This window comes from Kazachstania africana, chromosome 4 (assembly GCF_000304475.1).
Source record: "Kazachstania africana CBS 2517 chromosome 4, complete genome".
Taxonomy (NCBI): domain Eukaryota; kingdom Fungi; phylum Ascomycota; class Saccharomycetes; order Saccharomycetales; family Saccharomycetaceae; genus Kazachstania; species Kazachstania africana.
Window position 1 is genome coordinate 963,196 of NC_018943.1, and position 24,912 is coordinate 988,107.

Below are 24,912 nucleotides of genomic sequence, written 5' to 3' on the forward strand. Positions count from 1 at the left end.
AGTGGCGCCGCTTTAGGTATCATGTGTTAAAGTCTATCTCCCAAATTGGGCAACAGAGACTTTTAAGAAAAAAAAAGGTTCCGTTATCACATATACACATTATATACATTTGTTATATTAAAATTGTACAAATTTCTGATGGAAAGTTTCGTGGCTCTTGGATGAACCGTTGATCTTCACGTAATCTTCCTTTTTGACTTTTTCTTGGATCTGTGCATGTAGATAGATTAAGTAATTATCGAAACTTTCAATCATATTGATAGTCTTATCTTCTACCAAGAGTTGACTCATTACGTAACCGTAGTATGCGTCTATGTTTGGTCTTAGGAGCTTGATTGGGACAGACTGCTTTCCAACTGATTGTGCCCAATTCTTGATCACATTTGAAGCTTTTTCATTGATATCAGTGCCGGTCTCTGGTAAGTAGCTACTATACAGGGAAATTTGGTTGATTGATAAATTGGCATCAACACCTAATAGATCCTGTAATAACATCTTGTTGGTATTTTCATTAAACCACAAGTACACGACTTCACTTTGGAAAATGAAATAGCAACCGCCATTGGTTAAATTGTGGTATCCATTTCTCACAGAAAGATTTTCTAAGGAAGTCTGATCAAGTTGTAGCATCTTGTCGTTAGCATCGTAGAAAGTGAAATCATTCTCGTTTAGTAGAACATGGAAAGGTAAGATTTGAGGGTATAACTTGTATTGTAATTGAGCGCTGTCTAAAGTCTCTAATTTAATCAAATCGTTGATTCTTTCGTTACCACGTGTACTTTGTGTATTTGGTTTCATCAAGTCTGTCTTTTCAAATGATAACATGTACATTGGTAGAGTCTTTAAACAATCAGGTAAAACTAATTGCGAAGAAGAATTGCCACTTACCAATGCTCTGTATTGTGTTAAAACATCGATTAATTTTGTATCAATACTTTCTCTTATCTTCTTAAAATCACAGTCACCTAATGTTCTAATGACATCCTTGATCATAATTCTCATTATAGAGTTCTCGTTCAAGTTTTGGAAGATTTCGTTAATATTATTGGAAACGGTACCGAAACAATTCATGGAACGGATTTTCCTAATACCATTGATATCAGTGTATAATAATGCAGTTTGAAAATACACTGGTACACCAGTTTTTTTGAATTTTCCATCATATTTGAATAAAACATCTAAAGTTGTGTCCTTAGTTAAGACTGGAATTATTGGATCACGGTCAGAATAATCAACTGATATCGAATAATATTGATCCACAGAAATACCTTCAGATGAACGGACTTTCAATAATGCTTGGTAACCTGTGATCTTCGATATGTTATCAATCATATCATTAATAATCATACTGTCATCTTCACTGGCACGGAAATGTGGATAATATTTCAAATTTCCACTCGTCATTCTAACAGGTTGAGCAACAGTACACATGTCAACAAAACCTGCGCTCGTGACCAAAAGATCAACAGAAATATATGACCTCAATAAATTATGTGACAACTTACTGTAATATTCATTATTACAGTTTAAATCATGTTTTCCATTATCATCCTTCTTCAGTGATAAATTACCATAGCCGATAGTTGGTAAAGAATTGAGGGAGCAAATGATTTTACCACCCTGCCCTTTAGTTACAGTATCCAGAGCGATTCTGGCAGCTTGTAATGCAACACCGTAACATGATTGTGGAACGTGACTATACTTTTGGTTTCTGACGAAGTCACTGATTTTACCTAATGTATCATTTATAACGTGTATTGACTCTTCGGGTCTGACAAATAGCCCATTGTAAAATGGAATAAAGACATCATCAGTCAATTCATTGACAATGTATTCTTGGGCAGATTCTAAATTGCTTCTTAGATTATAGAATTTCAATTTATTGTCGTATGTCATAATTGCAATTTTACAATTTGGTTGATTTTCCATAATATATTCAACAGAATTCCTTATTGCGTCAATGACAGCATAACTACTGCCATTCTCATTTGCTAATAAAGAGACATCGACGACAAAGATGTAATGTAGTGGTAATGGATGAACATCAGGAGTGGCATTGTAAGCTTTTGGAGCTAAGAAGTCAACACAGCCTTTAGTTAATTCAACTTTATTACTAGCAGTATAATTTAAGGTATCCATTCCAAAGGTCTCATCTTCTGATAGTTTCATTTTAACTTTACAAAAGTTACAGATAGCTTTCAAATCGTAGGTTAATTGATAGAACGGATTAATGTAAGAACGACAACGTCTACAACGTAGAGGTGGCTTGATTGCATTGTTAACGTCATTAGAACTAACCACTGGGATTTCACTTTCTTGAGCTGAGATAATATCTGCAAATGGCTGCACTGTCAGTCCAAATGGTAACTTTGTGGCAGATCTAACATGTTCATCAGCTGGGATCTTATGCATACTTAATTGCATTAATCTAGGATCACACGATTTTTGGTCTACTGAATAGAATTGAGTGGTTGGTAAAGGTGGCAAAATGTCTCTTGAAGTATCAAAGGCTTTGGACAAATATTGAATTTGATCCTCCCATCTCTTACTGGAGATATGGTGCGAGGTTGTCGTGAGCTCAGGTTGTGGGAATGGGTATTGTTGGATTGGTTCTTGGTTCATCGTGACTGGAGATGAAGCAACATTAGCATTGAAGCCTGGTGGTGCTGCGTTAAACCCAGGAGTAGTTGGAATACCACCGAACGTGACACCTACAGGCATAGTGGGGGTACCAACTGGAGTGTTACCAGTAAAGCTGTGAAAAGCTCTATTTGATCTCCTGTGCTTCTTTGAATGGCCAGCTGGATTAATATCAACATCGTTGTCCAAAGCTAAATTGGAGATGCTAGACTCTAACTGATCAATCGACATCCTCGAGGAACTAATTACAACAGCTTTTTACTGTTTGGCCTAGCCTTAAAAGAACATCATGTTAAAATTCTGCAAAATTTGATTTTTATTGTTACTTTTTCGCAGCTTACAAGATGGCCGACATTTGAGAAAAAAAATGAATAAAACCATGCTGATGATTAAGAAACTTCTTGAGGCATCATGATCCAGCAATTACTAGATTGACTTTCAGATGGCGAGCAACGTTGCATTCAACAATATCTTATACTTATATACGTTTCTGGATCATTAATGAAGCTTGTAGAGGAGTGTTTGAAAGTATAAGACAAATTGAAAGCACTGACGGTGGGGGATTCGAGAGGGTTGCTATTTCTGTTAATCAAGAAACAGAGACGTTCTTCCCATCAATTTATTCCATCATGACACTAACTCTTCTGAATGTGCGTCGTAGGTCTTATTTTAGCTTTTCAAGTGATGGGCTGTCTGCCTTTTCAACAAAGATAGGAAAATATGGGTATGCCTGACATATGCAAGTGAATAATCCCACGCTGCCGCCAACTTGCGTCTTACGCCTTCCGAACGTACTCAATTTTTTAATTCAATAATGTGCATAGGCGAGACATATCTCATTCATTCTTTGCCATATATCTTGATTTACTGAAGAACTGCGATCGAAGTAGTTAGAAGCTTAAAACTAAAACTTCCGTAATAGTACCAGACTTTCAATTGCAAAAATTAATGTCCCAGAGACATTACATAATAGCTTTAATAAAGTGTATCGCGCGAACAGCCCTAGTTATGGTGATTCATGTCTGGTCCTTCCTGAAGCCTAGTCAGAATGTTAGTGCCGCAAAGAAGAAATTGCTCGGGCCAAGAAGGATTAATGCAACCTTTATTGAAGTTCTATGAAGTTAGAATCTACTAAAATGTATGTATATTTATATATGAGTGTTCAATTTCATTCATATAAAGATCAGACACGCCTACAACAGAAATAGTATTATCATCTAGCTACGTTGTACTTGTGTAAATTGTCATTTTGCTTATTGATATAACTAAAGATAGTTTTTATTACGTCTTACAGATGTAGTTTTTCAACGGTTACAAATATATTCAATCAAGGTGAAATACCGGCTGATAACCATCCTACTTCCATTCATAGGCTATCCTAGATATTATGATACCTGCGAATCTTGGAATCCAGTCGAAGGTTACCTTTGGGAGTAAGGGGAGATGAGGATCCCCAACGATTCTGGATATGCTTGTCGCTATTTTGGCTGCGTGAGCCCTAATGAGAGGGGGGTTAATGTATTCTGTATTGGGATGCGTAGGCAGATCTGTAGTACTACAAGATTGGGTTGTGTCACGTGGTTTAAAGGTCATTTATGTAATACTTAGAGGTCCATCATACAATACACTGTTGTAACATAACCTGGAACAGTACAACATTTAGCTAGAATTCGTTTGACTGTTTTTACATATCAGGACATTTACAACAAAACCAGTACATCATTTGCTCAATTTATTAAAGTTGAGATCTCATGAGATTCGATTGAGTTCTAAGATTAGTGAAAATTTTTCATGGACGCAACTTTACCCAGTTCGAAGAATTCCCTGTAAGTCACGTGATTCTACGTGTATGATCCTCGTAGTCGATGATTACAGTCCAATATATAAGTCGAGAACGAAGGCAATCCGTTTTTAAATCTCTCACACCAATCTATAGATTTACATTAAGAAGAATAAAAAAATACACTAAAACAGATGAGACTCTCATTAGTTAACAAATTACTGTGCAGTTCTATGCAACTGGTAGCGTTCATGTCGTTAGCGCAAGCCAACGAAGAATACCCGTATCTAAATGCCTTAGGTAGTACCAGCACTGGATGGGTGCTTCAGCCAGATCACTTTATAGAACTTGACCTGACGAATGAAACTATCTGGCAACTATACAAGGAGGACAATGCGACTGAAGTGCCATTCACGAAGTGGTCCTTTAATGGAACACTAGTATCATCTGAACAGTTTGATATGAACGTATTTAACACGACTACCGATTTGTTTAAGCGTAGGAACGTCGATATCTGCTGGAAGAAACTGTTCACTGACTCAGTATGCACCGCTGTTACCAATTATGCTACCGAAGCCGTTACTAACATAGCGCATGCTGTATATGTGCGGGCTCATGCCGGCACATGCGGCGTCAGCGAGGGTAGCTCAGCCGGTGTTTATTATAAATATTGGGCTTCGAGCGGACATTGTGCATCTACAGTAGAAGAGAAGACTATAGATGGCGCTGTCCAATGGGGATTTGATGAGTGGGTCACCAATGGGAGTATGTGCGCCACATATACGTTAAGTTTAAGCCATGGTGGATCTTGGTTAGGATACCTGGTTTTGGGTCCTTCAGCATCTGTATGGTTCACCACTACGTCGGTACCCTCATCTAGTAGTTGCTATAGCAAAGGATGTGGGACTGCACACGCTTTCGACAAATGCTAGGAACGCAATAGGAGCACTGCCTGCGCGATCACCAATCGTCATTGTGGGAAGGGGGGAGTTCCGTATGAAGCTGGCCTGAGGCCTGATGTTAGGAAGCAGTCTTGACGTTAGCCACGGGAGCCTAATTCTGTCATCCTAGGTAAATGAAATGAAATGAAATATAAAATAAAATAAAAATAATATTAATATAATATAAATATAACAAGAAAAAAAAGAAGGAAAGAGAAGGGAGAGGAAAGAAGAAGAAAAGAAAAGGCGAGGGAGGACGAAGAAATAGAGAGAAATGAATAAATAGTAAAGTAAAATGAACATTAATTCAATAAAAGCGAGGACCTAGTACTCGCTTGGCCAGTGCTAGTGGTTTTCCTATTCTTTCCAACGTAAGGGAATTCTTTGTCACATTTGTTCTTAATATTGTATTTACTTTATAGCTTAATATATAAAAAAAAGATAAGCTTTTGACACGCTTTTAGCTACGGTGATACGATCAGTTCCGTCTTCGCCCTAATTGTTCCTAAATCTCAATATATACAAGCCGTGGTATATTCCTGTTGATCATCTATGTATCCACCATATTGAATATGGATATACATACCGATGCTTCAGTAGCTCAGTCGGAAGAGCGTCAGTCTCATAATCTGAAGGTCGAGAGTTCGAACCTCCCCTGGAGCATTTTTATACGAAGACCCACACACAAAATTTTCTTTTTTAAAGATAGCAAGTTAAATTAACTCCATTACTCTCTCTTAATTGACTGATAGTCGTGATTTTTTCTCATTCATTAAAATCACAAGCAGGCGAACCGTCTATAACTGCAATCATTTGTGGCTCTTCGTGTAAGTTTATGGACTTTGATTGATTACTAGAAGCCTAGAAAATTATACAATGATTTTTCAAATTTACTTATAGAGCTGCTTGAAGCTCGTACTCCATCTTTGATCCAAATTCCGTAGCCTCCTAACATATTTGCCATGGAGATATCTGTCAACAATCTATCACCAATAACAGCGATTTCACTTGGACTTTTAACAATTTTATTACTGATAAAATACTTCAATATGTCATCTTTACAACCTGGTTTTTTGGTAGAATGTCTTAATACTTCAACACCTGTTCTCTTTTCTATCAATTTCGCTTCTTCGTAATTTGGATCATCATTTGAGCCAGCAGTGTTACTCACTATTAGTACCGCTTTTCCGGGATACTGCTTCTTTAATGCTTCCCATTTGTCCACATAAGATGGCCAGATACTGCTTTCGTTAGGGTATGATATGCAATTATCCTTGTCGACCACAACAGCCTTGATTTGATCGCTTCTTATAGGTATTGGTAATTGATTGAAGTTAGCAATTACCATCTGTGGCTTCAGCAGATATGGATTGTATAATAATCTGAACGCATTTAATGTACCGCTAAGATTGAATGTCATAGCTTCAGCCTCTTTTAATCTTCCCTTCAGTTGAATTACCTAACTAACTTTATAGTTTTTCAAACACGGTTATATTCTATTCGAATACTTTTACGGTGCGACCAAATATTAAACTTCATTTAGAGCTTGAAGACGCAGAATAAGAATGTTGCACCAAACGTGAGGCGGTTAATGGTTAGACAACAATAAAGTCGTTAGTAGGCGAGTATTACTAGAGGCAGGCATATTTTAACGGTGGGATGATATCTCTTGATTATCTTATACAGAGGGAAATATAATCAAATGTACCTCTTAGTAATATTTGATGTATATATATAGTTTATTGTATCGAGAGGATTGACTTCGCTTGCATGTTAAACGACTCTTAATAAGATGAGTTATTTGTTATTTTAATCGTATCAGTAGTAGAAGCTAGATTCTAGCGTCTGTTCTTTTGTCTTTATTATGTATCGAGAATTCGACACTTTTCAAGAAAGAAAACGAAATTTTATATAAGAAATATGTATATAATAATGCAAACATCAGTCTCTTTTCTTCTCAGCCTCACAAGATTCTGCTTTTTTTTCAGTTTTAGTAACAGGCTTCTCTGGTGACTTCCTCTTTGGATGCTTATCATTTGGCCTACTTTTTTTGGGCTCTCTCACATACAAGATGGTCTGGTATATTATATAACCAACCAATGACGTGAAAATAGCTTTAAGCAGCTGACCATTTTGTTCCAAAAATCCAGAATCAAAGATAGAAATGTATTTTGTAGACATGCCAGGATATAGAGTACGAAATTTATTCAATGGGGCAGGCGGCTCATCCTTCAACCTATCATTCTTCTCTTCCTCTGCAAGATCTTCGAACAACCCTGGAAAGACTTCTATATTATTCATGACGTCCTCTTTGGGGACAAGACTTCGCTCCAAAGAAGTATAAATCACAGTTTGATATGGCGACGGAATTTGTGCAAGTATTGTTCGTAGATACAAATCATAATCCATAATATGCTTTCTACGGAGATCATAGTCGTTCTCAGGCAAAGGTGGATAGTTTATTACTATGATTCTTTTATTAGTGTCTATGTAGGGCTCAAAATCGTCGGTATTATTTCCTCTTAAAGTCATGAACCTATCGATATTACATTCCTTAGAAGTTATATCAATTAAGTTTTGAAACGTATTTTGGTGTAATCCACTCACTTTTTCGAATTTTAACGACGTAGAACTCACCTTGATATACTTCCTCAAAAACTTGAATTCATCTTCAAATTCTTCGAAATCTAGTTTACACAGACCTGGCTGGTTCACAAATATGATAGCATCGGAATTACATTTCCTCAATAACTCCTCTGCTATAATATCAAATGACTTCGAAGGTAAAGACATAGCACTCTCGTAATTTTCTTGATACTTCAACATCCCAGGTGATCTACTAACACAAACGTACGTTAGTAAAAGTGATAACTAATAAAATCATTACAATCTATCAATAGGGTACATACAGTTTATGTGAAAACAGAATGGCCGGAACATCCTTCTGCTTCACCAGTTCAGCACAGCAGCTGTAAAACAGCACTTGGAAACAAAGCAACAGTTGCACTAATGCACCACACATCTTTAGTTACGGAACTTCTCGAACTTGACTGTTAAATTCAAGTTAAAGCTCATATAAGAAGTCTTTGCTAATAAGATGCCATAATAATCGGAATCATCTGGCACGAGATATTTTCGAAAAAATTGGTAAATGGCACAATTGAAAAGAAGAGATCAAGAAATCAAACTGAAACAGTTAATTTTAGGCTGCTCAACTATCTGTAACTACCGCATTCCACCATAATCAGTAGGCTCCGAGATCGTATTGAATTCCTTCATCAGAGTTGTCCTTTTAAGAGTTTTTTGCTTTGGTTATTACCATTCCAGTGTGAGCATAAGAAAAACAGTTCGAAAAGATTTGAGAAAGGAGTACTTTTAACGTAGGAGACCAGATTTGCAATGAAGAAAACTGTAACCAGTACTCGTAGTAATAGTGTAACTTCAAGATCTAATAGTGTAAACCCTGAACTTGACGAAGATGACGAAGATATTAATTTTAAGTTTAGAAGAACAAATGTTATAGGCAGAGGAAAATTTGGGGTTGTTTACAAGGGTTATCACCTTAACACGAAGCATGTGTATGCTATTAAAGTGTTAAATCTGGATTCCGACGAAGACGAAGTGGAGGATGTACAGAAGGAGATACAGTTTTTAGCGTCTTTGAAACAATTACCTAACATCACCAGATATTATGGTTCTTATTTGAAAAATACTAGTCTTTGGATCATTATGGAGTATTGCGGTGGTGGCTCATTAAGATCCCTGTTGAGACCAGGCAAAATCGACGAAAAATATATTGGTGTTATTATGAGAGAAATTTTAATAGCTTTGAAGTATATTCATAAAGATAACGTCATTCATAGGGATATCAAAGCTGCAAACGTATTGATTAATAATGATGGCTCGATTAAACTATGTGATTTCGGTGTTGCCGCGCAATTAAATCAAACGAAGTCGAGAAGACAAACGATGGCTGGTACACCGTATTGGATGGCGCCGGAAGTTATAATGGAAGGTGTCTACTATGATACAAAGGCAGACATATGGTCTACTGGTATAACAGCCTATGAAGTTACAACTGGAAACCCTCCTTACTGTGATGTAGAGGCTCTAAGAGCAATGCAGCTGATCGCCAAATCAAAACCTCCCCGTTTAGAAGGTAGAAATTACTCTGCATTAATTAAAGAATTTATCGCTACTTGCCTGGATGAAGATCCATCTGAGCGTCCTACAGCTGATGAACTTTTGAAAACAGCATTCATCAAAACATATAAGCCATTACCAACATCCATACTAAAAGAATTGATATCAAGATATCTTTTATTTAGAGATAAGACGAAAAGAGAGAGTGTCGCAGTTGTTGCTGAAGAAGAGCACGAAAAGGCAAAACTTCAGAACAATTTCAATAACGATATAAAAGGAGAAGTTCAGGCTACTGAAAGCAATGATGCTGAGGCTAATGAAATGAAGGAAAATTTTGATACGAAATGGGATTTCGATTCATTGAGTTCAACTGATTACATCATCGAAAATAATATCAATATCGACGCCATTCCAGAAGAAAATAACGACTGGATAAATGATGATTATAACTATGCTTATCCAGACGAGGATCATTATCCTTATTATCATACAAATAACATTGGGAAGACCATCTTCCAAGGATCCACAATCGGAAAAAATGCAGCAGGGGGGACATACATACATAACTCTACTTTAAATGCTGTAATGACACAGCAGCATAGTATCATTAATACAGCAGCTACCGGCAATAATACTACTAATAATATTACCATGAGTGCCAGCAACTATCATTCAAAAGTCATGCAGGCGACAAACAACGGTCTGGTGGGAACAAATGTTAACACGAAGACGGGAACATATACCACAGGAAGAAAAACTGTCGACGCTAAAGCACCAAAGGCATTGTTAGATCTTTTTGAAGATAATGATGTAATAAATGAAGAAGATGAAGAACTCATTAATCAAGAATTACCGAGAATGAACAATAATCTTCATACAACCTCTTTATCTGATGATATCTCTGCAACAACAGCCGTGGCGGCAGCATCTGATGTTACATCTCCTGTAGCTCATCCCGGTATTCTGACTTCGAACGCATATTATAGTCAGAGTTCCCCAGCATTACCTGTTCTTCAAACCAAATTTAGTAAATCTTCCAAGATTCCCGCTGGTCCTATGACAGCCATACCAACTTCCATAGAAATTGAAATTCCTGAAGAGTTACCAAATAGTAGTATGACCACTCCTTCGAATACTAGTAACACTAACAATATCAATATTACTGGTAATAGCAGCACAGATCTTAACCTATTGCATACTAAACCAAGGTCTGCCACATTGTCTAGTTCTCCTTTAGCATATAAACAGCCTCTACAAGTCAACAGGAGACCCGCAATTTCTGGAAGTGGCTCCAACAGTACGAATAGTGTCGTACCTGAGGAGACATCTAGATCTGTTAGCGGCACTGGTCTTCCAACATCTGGATCTAAAGTGAATATGATTTCAAATCACAAGACGCCTTCACCTTCTCAGCTATTAAATAAAGCTGGTACAAATGTTTCCCCAATCAGGAAACCTACAGTATCTCCAATCGTAACTTCCTCAATGACAAGTACTGTTCCTGTTGCAATGAAACCTGTCAATTCCTCTTCGAATACGGATTCTGAAGTGAAAGACATTCTATTACAACCATTGAATAACAACGCATCTAGTATATTAAACGACAAGGAAACAAGTAGAGTCAGTGGCGATTTCAGAAGAAATAACCCAAATTTGAAGTTGCAAATGCCGCTACCCACTACAGCATTGCGGACGAAACTTTTGGATGGGGCAACTAATTACGTTTCTGCAATGGCAAATGCTGCTGATGAAAAGATCAATCAGTTTGGTATCAACACAAGTACGGCTCAGAATATCCCTGTCTCTATGACACCGATTGGTGACAAGCATATGGATTTTGGCCTGCACGCACGGGTCAAGAGGAGCCACAGCACTGTTAATAGGAAAAGCTCGTTTTCTGCCGGTGAGTATCCAGGCTCAACGGTATCTACTATAACCACGGTAACCTCCAACGCCGCTACTGCGTCTACAACTATGGCAAGACCACCTACTGTTTTGAAGATGGACATGTTCCAGGACGTTGATCTCAACAGTACGGGCAACAGAGGTCACATCACAGTGGATCGTAAGCCATACATGCTTACCGAACTCGACAAGCTACTCAAGATGTTCGAAGATGGACTCCCCGCTATAGAAAGCATTCTGAAAAAACAACTTGCATCTGATACCAGTTCTACCACAGCAGCAGCGACAGCTCCAGCACAAACGGTCACAGCCGCGACAGCTCCAGCTCTCAGCACCAGCGCCACCGCTACAACCATACCGGAAGACCATCGCCAGTAGCTAGTACCATGTATAGATTCTCATATATTCAGCAATAAACACGTTCAGCATCACCACCGTCAGCACCAGCCAGTTTAACCGATGGGTCCATTTGGAGATAAATATTCATTATGTACGGAGCATTTCCTAATTGGGAGGCGTGGTTCTAGACGCAGAAAGGCAAAGTCGACTGAAAGTTTTCCTATTAAGGCATATATTTCTATATTAAGCGACGTAGCTGCCCTAAGAAGAAGTATAATTTCCGTTTCGGGAAAAACAAGTCCTTTTTGGATTTTGTAGGGCAGCCAAGCAAAAAATCTTCGAGGAAGTCGGAAACAAATATCAGTTTTTTCATAAAAATAGCCACGAAAAAAATTTGTATTGCAACTGCAAGAAGAGACCTAGGAAGTTTCTGTCATTGCACATTTGATTGCTGTTTGTAAGTTTATTTGTTGGTTCTGCAGTGTACAGCTCGACAGAGGATAGTGTTCCCCACCTCGTTTTTGGGAAAATTTATAAGCAGGAAAGGTTCCTTTTATTTTCGCTCCATCAATCATCAGATCAAAAAGAGACTCTTTTTAGTGCCATATTTTCTTATTGCTTTCCACTCATTTAGCTAAAAACTTTTTTTTTTGATTTGTGTCTCCATCCTATATAACAAGTTGTTTAACTATGACTAGTGTGGAAAACGACGTTAAATTTCCTGGGATCAAGTCGTTTCATCTGGGAAAAGCTAAAGGAGAGCCCCAAAACTCATTAAAGACCGCTGAATCCGATACTGTTTCATCTGAAAGAAATTTGCCTTTGAATAGGAAGATGATAGACCTGGGTATTGCAAGAAGACCTAGTGATAATCTACAGATGAATGAATTTACTGGTAGTAATATTACAAAATTGCCTCCTCCAAAGAGAAATTTCAAAAATGAGAGACCCATCTCCGACGAATCAATATCCACTAGAGCATCTGAAATATTCTCGCCATTATCATCAGAGACTCCATCTGGAAGTTCGTCTCTAGCCAATGACAGCGATGACGATGCGGATGCCACGCACGAAGCAAGTATACCGTCCGATGCTAATAACACTACTCTGGTTATAAGCAACAAGAAAACCTATAGAAATTCCGCTCCTGTTAATAGTACAATCATCGCTGAAGATTCTGATGGTAATATCAGCTCTTTGTCTAGTCCATCTTCAAAGAGTCAAAATCATAACGCGTTATATGGTAATGGCAACAAGGCTAAGATTCCGTTTATACGTTCTATCAACAATAACAGTACACCAAATTTCAACCCAATGCATAAAATAATTAATGGACCTTATAATAAAAATATCAACCAGAATACTTCATTATATTCGCGCTCAAATAGTACAACGGCTATATTGCCGAATAAAATCTCACTAACTGCATCACAAAGGTATAGGTTACGTAAGGAGCAAACAGAATTATCATTAAGGAAATCAATAAAAAACAAGGAAAAATTTTATGATAGCCAAGACCCTATAGTGGAGTTACAAGAAAATGATTTTGTTGACGACTCCCTAATTTGGAATATTCCAATGGCATCCTTTTCTACTGCATCATTCTTGAATTCTGCTTCTAGTAAATCTGCAAAGAGATCTAGCAAGAAGCCTTCGAGCTCAATAATACATCTTAACGAAGATACAGCCCTTCCGCAACCTCCTCCAATACCGTCATCATTTACGCCCTCTCCAAAACAACACGAACATAGAAACTCAGATACCTCATACACTAGTACAGCATCAAGCAACACATCAATCTTAGACTTTTACGAAATGCCCACTTCACCCATTCCGGGAGTCACGAAACTTTCAGATTTTCAATATATCAAGGAAACCACGAAAACTTTATCATCTATTTATTTACATTCACAAAATAGACTTTCGAGAACAAAATTAATGGAAAGAACGTCATCTGCAGAAGTCCTTCCTTTCGAATTGAAAGAAGCAAGTGATAAAGGAATGGAAGATTTACTATTGGTATCTGAAGATAAACTAGAGCTTGTAAGTCACACAAGACCCAGTTGGTTACCACCAAAGGATGCTAATGAAAAACGGCAGCATGAAGAACAAATTTCAAAAACAATGAGTATGGCATCTATTGATGAACTAGACAAACACAAAGGTCGTGAAGAAAGGATAATTAGAGATGAAACAAATAGAGCCAAGCTAGTCCTATTGCTGGACAGAGAAGTTACAAGAAATTCATCTTTGACTAGTCTGAAAAAAATTGTCTGGGAAACATCATTTAGTGAAGAAAATAGATTTTCACTCTATGACGAAATTTTGCAAAGTAAATTGAGGTTTATCACAACAAATTATCTCGAAAGTTTTGATAGGCTCTCTTCTTTATTGGACTCAATGAACTTTCCAAAAGGTAAAGAACTTGAGATAGAACAACTAATTGAACACAATTTGAAAAACAAAAGGTGCCACGATGATGTTATGTCATCCGATTTATTATTCATGCTAAAACTTAAATCTATCTCTTCCCAGGGGCTTGTACCCGGTGACGAATTATTATTCCACCATTTCTTAATAGATGGTTCATTCAAATCTTTGAAAGATATTTGGGAAATAGTGAATCTAATTCAAATGACATGTTTTAATGACTTAACGAAAGAAAAATATGAAACTAAGATATTAAATTCCAGAGGTGTTGTAGCTAGCTACCTGCTGCGCTCGAACGATTTCAAAGACGAATTCAATACTACATGTCTAAATTCTGTTACTTGGTGGCACATTATGCAAAGATTAAATCATAAACTATTCATGTGGATACTTGACATCATTGTCGTAGCCAATAGCCAAAGTTTCAAAAACTATCCAATTAAACCGGAAGTGTTTGTAAATAAAGATTGGGAGTATTTTAGATCCAAGAAAGTTGTCGTAAACTACAAGATACTACTAGCCCTAACGCTGGACGTTTTATTAAATTACCATTTTGGATTTATCGATTTAAATGAGTTGAGTAAGCTAGATGATAAGAATTTCACGATACCAATACCGATGGATGAATTATTAGATGAGGATGAAATCAATGGTATGTTCGTCAGAAAATGGCTGCACTACTATAAAAAATTCTAAGTCTAACTGGCCTTTTTTTACATAACTATATACTCTTATAATTCTTGAATACGCATCCATATTTAACACATATTTTTCACCGATGAGCATTAGCAGTGAAAGGAAAAAAAGGACTGGTTTAAACGCAAGGATATCGCAGTAAATCCACACGAGAGGAATGACATGAATGACAAGATAACGTTTTTACCACCAGAACCGATTACACTACTTGATGAAGAAAATGACGAAGAGGATGGTCATGAAACAAGGGTACGAAGTAGTAGCGCAGTCAACGCTGCTTTCAGAATCTGTAAAATTTCTGTTGATAATTTTACCATGGTTAAAGGTGATAAGGGAACAAAATTTGGAGTCTGGAAAGTCACCAGTATATTAGAGCACCGACAGAAGGGCGGTAATAGGTCTATAGAGACATTTAGACGGTATTCAGATTTTGTAATACTGCGAGAAAATATACTAGTTAATTTACAAGGTACAAACATCAAAATCCCTGAATTACCATCTACTGTACCGTGGTACAAGTGTTGGAAATATCAAGAAATAAACTATGATCATACATGGTTGAATGAAAGAAGAAAAGGTTTAGAGTATTTCATAAATTTTGTCATATTAAATGAACGTATCTTCAATGTTTGCAAAGATCTAATAATAACGTTTTTGAAGAATTGAATAAGATACATAAACCTGAACGTATATAAATATTCAGCAGACAGACTCATGTATATATATATATATTCAAATATATATTACAACAAAAAAAATTCAAATAAATGGAATAAAGGCATATTTTGCTCATTTATTTTATTAACGCTTCCTTGATTGTAAAAGTTTATTTTGCTCCTCCAGTTTCTTTATCTTATTTTGTAGTTCTTCCAGATCGGTATTTAGTTTAACTCTTTCATTAACAATATTTTGTTCCCATTGTCTAAATCTTTGTTCTTCAGCTTTAACTTGATCGGTAAAATATTTCTTTAACATATTTTCTTCTTCTTTGAATTTTGGATTATGTGATAGTTTCCTTAGTGGCGCTCTCAATGGAATTGATGGATCTGCATCATTTGGATTTTCGTTACCCTCCAATCTTAATCTTCTGTAGGTTTCATAATGTAGTTCATTTGTCGTCAAGATCAAATCTAAAAGATATGTTCTCAATACCAGACTTCTCAATTTGCGGAAGTCGCAGTGTAAATCATTTTCAACTTCCACTAGACCCCATGGATATTTTCTTGCTAGGACCAGTTGACCAGATCCATTGTCAAATTTTTGAGTTGAACCGATGATGGCGAAAGGCATAGATTCAATCAGTTGTCTGGCGTGCTCTATTGCAGCAACATCTTGATTATTAGTTATGTCAGAGCTATCAACGTTACTTTCTAATGGTGGTGTGAAGATCCTAATCTCTTGTGCTTCAATGACTTGTCTAATTCTATTTTTAAATATTTGTAATTCGTTAGAAGTTAGAGTGTCAGCCTTCGCAATGACGGGAATCAAATTAGCTCTTGTTGAGATACGTTTCATAGTTTCAATATCTATTGGTTTTAGACCATGTCCTGTTGGTTTAATAAAATATAATACAGCATGAACTCTTAAATCAAATTTGACATCACGGAATGGTTGTTGTTCTTGACGCATGAAAGAATCGTGCTGGTCATCAATGAAGTCAACAATTGGTTGCCATGCCTTACTATTGTTAACGTTATCACCAAAACCAGGCGTGTCAATAACATTGACTTTCAATTTAAACTTCTTTTCCACTAATTCTGCTCTTAAAATGTCGATTTCCACTGTTTTCTGGATTGGTTGGGAATGGCGACGTTGAGGATCTGATTGTTTCAACGTAGTTTGAAATAATGTGTTGATAAATGTCGTTTTACCCAATCCACTTTCACCGCAGATCATCAACGTGAAATGACCACCATTCTCAGAAACTATTTTGTAACGCTGATTTGGCAGGTTAGAAATACCAACGAATTGCTGTGAAGCTGGTGCGGGTGCAACAGTGGAAGATGTGGTCATTGTGTCTCTCTGCTTTCTTAACCTCTCTTTAAACAAATAGTTTATTACTCTTTTTGTTGTCGAGAGTTTGCAATTTTTATTTCAGATCAAATTCAATCGAACGCGAAACCTGTTTTGAAGAGCAAGGCCGGGTGACGAGATTTGCAGTGACAGGCGACACTAATTAATTCTATTAGGATTAAGCAGCGGTGAGAGCAGTTGAAAGTAGAGGTTGTGGGCTATTTGAAATAATACTGTACTGCTGCAAATATTGGCCACAAACTACGAAAGTTTCAACTACATAACGTTACTGTAGCGTGAGAAATTTTCCTTTAATGTGCGTCGAACGGGTATTGGGACGTTCTAAGGGGATTCACACCCCAATTAAGAAATATGTGTTTGGTTACTAGGGTTTCTATGAGCATGATACCCATGAGTATTCCTGAATGGCTTGTATTTTGCCTGTTCTGAGGCTGAAGCTCCTGGTATTTGTAATACTGTAAGGTTCAATAGACTGCCACTAATGGCAAATGCATTGAGAGATCCATAAGTTACAGAGCATTCAAGTGTATCCAATAGATTCTGTAAAACGCGGTTTTCTCGAGCAGCTTTCAACATAAATTTATCTTCTGAGCAAGGTATGCACCATACTTATCGCACAATATGGATCAGTTGCCCTCTAAGAGTTGTGCATAGCACATATATGTGCTATCTAACACCTGATGGGATCGTGACAAACATTCTTGCTGGGCATTTTGTCGAAGAAATAAGTATTGAACTTGATCCCATTATATATTCAAATGTTTTGCCAAAAACATTGCAACTGTACCAATTGGCAAACTCCCAATATACTAAGCTTTGGTAGAAACGCTACACCAAGAGATTGCAACAACGAAGGTATCCTTGGTCGAATTAAAATCAAGACTATGTTCCTCCAAGTACCAGTGGTAATTCAACGACAGCTTGTCACACAACCCTTCATGGCCAGTGAAATGATTGCTCAAGAGAATGCTCTGATAACCCAACACTTTCTCCTTCTAATCCGCCAGCTCAAATATAAATATAACAACACACAAGAAAAGTCCGATGAATTGCACTAACTCAACACATCGAGGATCATGGAAAAACCGTTCAATTGGGTTCTCAAAAACTCCAAGATATTTTTGAATGATAATGTTGTCACAGGAAAGTCCAATTTAGGTGGGTCTGGTCTGTTTATCCGTGGAGATACTACTATTGATGCTGATACTATTCTTTTAAGGATCCCTCCTCAATGCGCTATCAATATTCATACAATACTAGACTTTTTAGAAGACACAAGCCGCTACACAAGTGCTGAGAGCATAGTTCGCACTATAGCCATCTTCAAGCGTACAATTAGAAAGTTCCAAGCTGATACCATTTTGATCCAATTTGTATCTGAAACAGTATTGCTGATATTCTACTTTTGCACACTTGACATACTATGCAATGAAAAACACGAAATTCCAAAGTTATTAAAAGTTTATGTTAGAGAAGTGCTATTAGTAACAGAAACTAATGATACTGTTGGCAAACCTGACCTTTTCAAAATGTACTATAGCCAGTATTCCACAGTTCACGTGCAAGAGCTGCTTGTAGCTCATTTAACTAACTTGCTTGTTGGCCAATTTGGGAGGGAGGCTGTGAATACAGAGAGAATAAGACACATATATTCTTCAGTTACATCAAGAACGCTAGAAATACCATGTGAAATAGAAAGAAGCTGTGAAGACTTTACTATAAATACAACATTGGTACCTATTTTGGATTTTTTAAATCACTCGATGGAACCAAATTGTGTATTTGATGTTGACAGAGCCAACAATGAAATCATCGTAAGATCTCTATCCAGTATTTCTCACAAAAATGACACTGAGCTTACCATAGTATATGATAATGTTTTTGAATTGACCAAATTCTTCTTCACTTATGGATTTATACCTAAACCTTTCAATAACAGGACCTTTTTCAATCTTTCCATTGATAGAACATTTGATCAGGAGAAGACATTATTTTATAAATGGTTTGATATTAACTTTACAGTTCAATTAGCTTATAACGAACAAGAAAACTGCTGGTTTATCAACGATATGACAGACACATTCAAAGAACTATTATTACCTTTCATGAGACATCCCAAAAATGTAGTGAGCTCCCGCTGGGAATATGATGAGTATGCGTTTGATACTTTAACCTACTTCCATGCTAGCAATAATGGCTTGGAGCCCCACAATTTGAATGAGCTTAGGAGATACTACCAAATAGTTGTTCGAATGCAAGAAAATGGGGCCAATGATTATATCACTCTCGAACAAGTTGCATGGTCATTGTCATCTATTGAAAAATATGGCAGAAATATCAAGAGGAAGGTAACCAAGGAAGAAGCATTAGACCATCTGAATGACATGACAGCAGAATATCACAATCATACCCTAATGTGTTTTCTTGATTGGTTCTCTGAGTATATCATCTTCAGAATCAATGAACTAGAAAGAGCTATTGAAGACACTGAGTTGATATGCTGTGAACTCACAATACTTAGGGATCTGTCAAGCAAAGTACAAACAGAAGGGAACATTTTCATGAGTGCTATTAAAATGAGACGGAAAGTAGCATTTCCAGGACTCCCACCGCCGCTTTTGCCTGCTGAACTGGAAAGTCCAGACTACCTGGCGGATCACGAGGTCGGATATGACAGGACTGATACCGAGCTCTGGTCAATTATCAAGGAACATGCTAGAAAATACAACGATTTGCTCGAGGACAGGGCCTCATATTCTCATTAAACGGATATATAACCTGTAAATATTCATATAACAATTCTGTGTAGTTATTACTCGACATTTTGACATAAAATGCGAGAATGAAATTTCCAATCACCCCAAGAAAAATACAGTCAAAGGAGTTGCAAAGTAGGGTGTTATGAAAGCTTTTAGCGGCATAGTAGCGTGGTGTCTATTACTGGTACTGAGCCCAGTGGTCCAGTCATTACATATTTATATGAAATCAGGCGAGACGAAATGCTTTTACGAGAAATTGAATGCTGGTAACCTACTTATTGGAGATCTTGACGTGCTAGTAGAGAATCCCGTTAGTGGAATATACGAGGAGAATTCACGGATCAAAGTGGATATAAGTATCGATGAAACATTTGATAATGATGAGCGTGTCTTACATCAAAGGAATCTTGATTCTGGTGATTTCGCATTCACAGCACTGGAAACAGGTGAGCATAGAGTGTGTCTGAAACCAGAGTATCCAAATGTCGATTCAAAACTAAGAGTCTTTATTGAACTGGAAGTTGATCATTCCAGTTCTCTAGATAGCAAGAGAAAAGATGAATCGGAATATTTGATGAATAGAATCCATGGATTGACTCAAAGACTGCACCACATCCGTCAGGAACAAACTATCATAAGAGAGAATGAAACAGTCTTCAGAAATAATAGTGAATCTGCCAACGGCAGGATAATGTTCTGGTCGTTACTACAACTAATCGCATTAATCGGCGTCTGTGCCTTCCAATTACGCTATCTAAAGAACTTCTTTGTTAAAAAGAAGATAATATAAGCCCACATACTAACTTCAAGAGTATACTACATATGTTAACCCCCCTTCATAATCATTATATAAAGTATGCAATTCCACATTTGTAGCCATCGAAACTCCACCAAGAAGAGTCTGTTCAGATCAGATTTTTTTGCACCTTCCAAGCATTTAAGACCCACACTCTGCAAACAAGCACGACTAAAGCAACTTAGTTGTTCTTAGTGCTCAATTGTTGGCCGTTTCTCACTACATTTCTCTGTTACTAGCTACTGGAAAATTTCGTCGAACAAGGCATACTCATAAAAAGAAAAATTAATGCATTATAATCGATCAAATTCTATTACTTCATCCTGCAGAGATTAATGCTAAGAGTTCATCTAAGGGAGATGTCAACTGCTATTAACTATTCCAATGAGTTTGTTAGTTTTTTGAATGCGTCTCATTCACCATATCATGCTGTTGAGAATGTCAGACAACATTTATTATCTCACGGTTTTGAAGAATTAACAGAGCGTGGGAATTGGGCTGGTAAAGTCCTACATAAGGGTAAATATTTTGTTACTAGAAACAATTCATCTTTAATTGGTTTTGTTGTCGGTAACAAATGGGTCCCAGGCAATCCTATTGCCATCACTGGTGCCCATACCGATTCTCCTGTTTTAAGAATAAAACCAATTTCCAAGAGAACCAATGAAAAATACATGCAAGTTGGTATCGAATGTTATGGTGGTGGTATTTGGCACTCTTGGTTTGATAGAGACTTGGGGCTAGCCGGAAGAGTCTTTGTCAACGATAAGAACTCTGGAAAATCCATTTCCAAATTGGTCGATATCAATAGGCCTTTATTAAAGATACCATCTCTGGCTATCCATTTAGACAGGTCTGTGAATGAGAAATTCCAGTTCAATAAAGAATCTCAGCTGCTTCCTGTTTTAGGTTTAGCCAATGAGGATAGCTGTGGTAATGAAAAGTTAAAGCAGGAATCTACAGAGGCCTTCAATTCAATCAAATCAATTGTAGAAAGACACCATGAAGATTTATTAAAATTGGTGGTGAAGGAACTTTCTTTAGAATCTGTTAATGATATCGTAGATTTTGAATTGATTTTATACGATCATGATGCTGCTTGTCTTGGTGGTTTGAACAATGAATTCGTTTATTCTGGAAGGTTAGACAACTTGACCTCGACTTTTACCTCAATGCATGGCTTAACTTTAGCATCAGAAACTAATATTGAGAATGAAGAAGGCATCAGGCTAATTTCTATGTTTGATCATGAGGAAATTGGTTCTTCCTCTGCTCAAGGTGCTGATTCCAATTTCTTACCAAATATTTTGGAAAGATTGACCTCATTGAAATGTGATGGAACCGATGCCACTGATCCCTCTCCAAGATCTCTTATTTTAGAAACCTCAGCAAAATCATTCTTCTTGTCCTCTGATGTGGCTCATGCTGTTCATCCCAATTATGCCAGTAAGTATGAATCACAGCATAAACCCCTTATCGGTCAAGGACCAGTCATCAAAATTAATGCGAACCAACGTTATATGACAAATTCTCCAGGTATGGTATTATTGAAAAAAATCGCAGACAAATGTGAAATTCCTTTACAACTATTTGTGGTTGCTAATGATTCTTCATGTGGATCTACTATTGGTCCTATCCTTGCTTCAAAGACTGGTATAAGAACGTTAGATATCGGCAATCCAATTTTGAGTATGCATTCCATTAGAGAAACTGGTGGTGCGCTAGATATCGACTATCAAATTCGGCTTTTCAAAGGATTTTTCGAAAGTTATAGCACTCTAGAAGGTGAGATAATTGTATAAGATGCTTACGTATTATATATTACGCTTTCCTTATTGATAGTGACAGAATCCATATTTGATAATTGGTGTTATTCGATTATGACTTAACCGTTTGAGTGACATAGCTCGCTTCAAATTGTCTATCAGTAGATCTATGGAGATCCTCATTTTAAAAATTTGAATTTCTTAATAAGTAAATGCTAGTGCTTCTGTTTCTTTAATATTTGATACTTACTCATCCCTTATAGGGACTCCGAACGAAAGAACAAGGACATGGACATGCTGAAACTGGCGTTGTGATCTTACCAAATTGTAATAGTTCAGTTTAGCACGTCCTGGTGACCGCAAGAAAAAACTGTGAGCCTAAAAGCAGGGAGTACAGTCTCTAAATGAACTTGCAACAGGATCATGCATATAGTTTATTTATAAAAGGTAAAGCTGAATTAGTGACAGCCTTAGCTACATTCTGCCTTCTTTGAGGTTATGAAAAATGTTCACTCACAAGACAAACAACTTGATTCATCTGTCTTTAATCCCAAACAACATTATCTTTACACTGCATCGACGCTGTGACGCAAAGCATGAGTAATGATTGTTTCATGTGATATCGTTGCCACTACGTGCTGTGCTAAATTGAACCTAATAAAATAAATCTTATCAATCAGTGTGTATTATCTAAATGCGCCTGATACCCTAAGTGGGATTAATACAAATTGAAACAATTCTCGAGCAAACCATCCTTTTCATCAGGGAATTTGTAACATTTCCGACGTGTCATGAATTGTAATAGTAAAAAATATGGTTGTTGGAAATGGCAATATACTGACATTTCAATGTTTTGATAGTCAGAATGACAAATTTAGAATGTTAGAGAAGATATGAACAATAATTATGGTGTGATAAACACGACAATGTATTGACACGAACCATATATGGCGTGATAAACACGAATGCATATTATCATGCAATAATTATGGTACGATAATTATGACAACGCATTGACTCATAAATCTAGGACATGATAATTATTTTAAATCAAAATGTGTTGGAAAATGTATAAATACTCAGGTGAACACTGAAGTTTGATCAAAGTTTGTATCACTTTATATTATTTTATATTATGATTATATTTTATATATAACCAGTGCATTATTTGGTATAATCATTGATTAATAAGAATTACTTCACTAACTTGACTGACCTTAAACAAAAATGAACACAACAAACGAAAATAATATAATGGGATCATCCTCTGATCTTCCTTCACGTCAAGTTCTGATGTTCCTTTACGTCAAAGGCCCCCCAGTCATTTTGTGAATCATCATTCTTTATTACGGGATTTAGTAGTATTCTAGAACATTATAATACTCACGATATTAAAATGTCAGCCTACTTGCAATTTTGGCGCAGGATTTGTATCTGCTTAACATGGAGTACATTATTTATCCCACAAAAATAACAAAACAAGCCTTGTTGGCGCAATCGGTAGCGCGTGTGACTCTTAATCACAAGGTTAGGGGTTCGAGCCCCCTACAGGGCTGTTTATTTTTTTCTTCTACTTTCCTACCTGCAAGTTTGGTGCATACGAGCACACCAAGCTTTATGTAAGAATGCCAGTAGTTGTCCTGTTATTCATTACCTCTTCCTATACCAGCTTAATTATGGCACGCCTAAATGTAAATTTTTTTTGTGCCAGACTGAACAAAAACGTCAGAAAAATAAAAAATAAAAATTGTGACAGTATAGAACTTAATTTAGAGCTGTGTAGAAGTCATCTACTCTAAGTACAATAACGCTTTTGCATAGTGACACACTTTGTCCAATTCAAAATGAATATTAATCAGACTATCGATGTTTTTGAAGAGAGAATTGATTTTTGTTCTGAAATACTTCGAAAATTAAAAGAAAATGAAATTCCAATTGATGGAGAAAACAGACTTAAAGATACTTTAAATTCTATTCAGCAACAAAATTCAAGTATTCTTATAGAATTGAACTTGATGAAGAGGAAGTTGAAGATTGATGACTTGGAATTGGATAGTAATGTGTTTTATTCAATAAATAATGATCCGATCTTGAACACAAAAGGAAAGGATTTTGTATGCTTAGATGAAGTAAAATTATCTAGATATGAAACGTTAGGTCATACAGATGTCCTGAATACAATAGATACTGATTCAAATAGAATTGAAACGAGGGATAAATTAGTGAAAAAACAAAAAGTAAATTGTACAAAAGCATTTGGTGACACTTTTGAGATTCCAATGATTGAGAATCCAAAGACTGTCCATGAATTGTACTACGATTTTCAAAACTGCGTAAAGGAAACCGTTAGGGAATTGAAAGAAAAGTATGGTAAAAGCTATTTTCGTAAAGCCACCAATATCAGAAGTTACCAAAGAAGGAGAGCGCTGGTATCTGAAATACAAAAACTAAGTGAAGAGTATGACATCGATATCGAAGAAGCTTTGCAATGTTTTGAAGAACTGAGAAAAGAAAACTATAAGACTGTTCCATGGTTATATAGTAACCTTCTTACTGTCGTGCATGATGTTAGGGAAAGCTACGTACTGGAAAAAAACTGTAATTGGAATGATATATAGTAGCTCAGCATTCAATATTGTCGGAAGTTCGAATATAACCATTTCTATTTTTTTTCATTATATTG

General features: G+C 36.6%; 12 protein-coding genes and 2 non-coding genes across 14 annotated transcripts; 10 read left to right on the forward strand and 4 right to left on the reverse strand.

The window, feature by feature from the left end:
• Positions 1–117: 117 nt before the first annotated feature.
• On the reverse strand, positions 118–2,871 carry SFB3 (Sfb3p; the record flags this gene model as incomplete). The annotated part of the gene is made up of 1 exon (XM_003957224.1): positions 118–2,871. One exon carries the CDS (start codon positions 2,869–2,871, stop codon positions 118–120), a length of 2,754 nt encoding a protein of 917 aa, XP_003957273.1.
• Positions 2,872–4,614: 1,743 nt separating this feature from the next.
• KAFR0D04920 (uncharacterized protein) lies at positions 4,615–5,352 on the forward strand (the record flags this gene model as incomplete). The annotated part of the gene is made up of 1 exon (XM_003957225.1): positions 4,615–5,352. One exon carries the CDS (start codon positions 4,615–4,617, stop codon positions 5,350–5,352), a length of 738 nt encoding a protein of 245 aa, XP_003957274.1.
• A 599-nt stretch (positions 5,353–5,951) lies between these two features.
• On the forward strand, positions 5,952–6,024 carry KAFR0Dtrna1M. The gene has a single exon. It is a non-coding gene; the product is annotated as a tRNA-Met (tRNA).
• A 190-nt stretch (positions 6,025–6,214) lies between these two features.
• Positions 6,215–6,781, reverse strand: GEP4 (phosphatidylglycerophosphatase; the record flags this gene model as incomplete). Its single annotated transcript, XM_003957226.1, has 1 exon — positions 6,215–6,781. The coding sequence occupies one exon, from the start codon at positions 6,779–6,781 to the stop codon at positions 6,215–6,217; it is 567 nt and encodes a 188-aa protein (XP_003957275.1).
• Positions 6,782–7,302: 521 nt separating this feature from the next.
• On the reverse strand, positions 7,303–8,383 carry BIG1 (Big1p; the record flags this gene model as incomplete). Its single annotated transcript, XM_003957227.1, has 2 exons — positions 7,303–8,197; positions 8,271–8,383. 2 exons carry the CDS (start codon positions 8,381–8,383, stop codon positions 7,303–7,305), a joined length of 1,008 nt encoding a protein of 335 aa, XP_003957276.1.
• A 377-nt stretch (positions 8,384–8,760) lies between these two features.
• KIC1 (putative serine/threonine protein kinase KIC1) lies at positions 8,761–11,787 on the forward strand (the record flags this gene model as incomplete). The annotated part of the gene is made up of 1 exon (XM_003957228.1): positions 8,761–11,787. The coding sequence occupies one exon, from the start codon at positions 8,761–8,763 to the stop codon at positions 11,785–11,787; it is 3,027 nt and encodes a 1,008-aa protein (XP_003957277.1).
• A 651-nt stretch (positions 11,788–12,438) lies between these two features.
• SBE22 (Sbe22p) lies at positions 12,439–14,874 on the forward strand (the record flags this gene model as incomplete). Its single annotated transcript, XM_003957229.1, has 1 exon — positions 12,439–14,874. The coding sequence occupies one exon, from the start codon at positions 12,439–12,441 to the stop codon at positions 14,872–14,874; it is 2,436 nt and encodes an 811-aa protein (XP_003957278.1).
• A 162-nt stretch (positions 14,875–15,036) lies between these two features.
• On the forward strand, positions 15,037–15,540 carry YPT35 (Ypt35p; the record flags this gene model as incomplete). The annotated part of the gene is made up of 1 exon (XM_003957230.1): positions 15,037–15,540. The coding sequence occupies one exon, from the start codon at positions 15,037–15,039 to the stop codon at positions 15,538–15,540; it is 504 nt and encodes a 167-aa protein (XP_003957279.1).
• Positions 15,541–15,675: 135 nt separating this feature from the next.
• CDC12 (septin CDC12) lies at positions 15,676–16,887 on the reverse strand (the record flags this gene model as incomplete). Its single annotated transcript, XM_003957231.1, has 1 exon — positions 15,676–16,887. The coding sequence occupies one exon, from the start codon at positions 16,885–16,887 to the stop codon at positions 15,676–15,678; it is 1,212 nt and encodes a 403-aa protein (XP_003957280.1).
• Positions 16,888–17,984: 1,097 nt separating this feature from the next.
• On the forward strand, positions 17,985–19,673 carry CTM1 (cytochrome c lysine N-methyltransferase; the record flags this gene model as incomplete). Its single annotated transcript, XM_003957232.1, has 1 exon — positions 17,985–19,673. One exon carries the CDS (start codon positions 17,985–17,987, stop codon positions 19,671–19,673), a length of 1,689 nt encoding a protein of 562 aa, XP_003957281.1.
• A 136-nt stretch (positions 19,674–19,809) lies between these two features.
• ERP5 (Erp5p) lies at positions 19,810–20,457 on the forward strand (the record flags this gene model as incomplete). Its single annotated transcript, XM_003957233.1, has 1 exon — positions 19,810–20,457. The coding sequence occupies one exon, from the start codon at positions 19,810–19,812 to the stop codon at positions 20,455–20,457; it is 648 nt and encodes a 215-aa protein (XP_003957282.1).
• A 341-nt stretch (positions 20,458–20,798) lies between these two features.
• On the forward strand, positions 20,799–22,265 carry APE4 (aspartyl aminopeptidase; the record flags this gene model as incomplete). The annotated part of the gene is made up of 1 exon (XM_003957234.1): positions 20,799–22,265. The coding sequence occupies one exon, from the start codon at positions 20,799–20,801 to the stop codon at positions 22,263–22,265; it is 1,467 nt and encodes a 488-aa protein (XP_003957283.1).
• Positions 22,266–23,711: 1,446 nt separating this feature from the next.
• On the forward strand, positions 23,712–23,784 carry KAFR0Dtrna6K. Its single transcript has one exon. It is a non-coding gene; the product is annotated as a tRNA-Lys (tRNA).
• A 289-nt stretch (positions 23,785–24,073) lies between these two features.
• Positions 24,074–24,847, forward strand: KAFR0D05020 (transcription activator GCR1-like domain-containing protein; the record flags this gene model as incomplete). The annotated part of the gene is made up of 1 exon (XM_003957235.1): positions 24,074–24,847. The coding sequence occupies one exon, from the start codon at positions 24,074–24,076 to the stop codon at positions 24,845–24,847; it is 774 nt and encodes a 257-aa protein (XP_003957284.1).
• Positions 24,848–24,912: the final 65 nt, after the last annotated feature.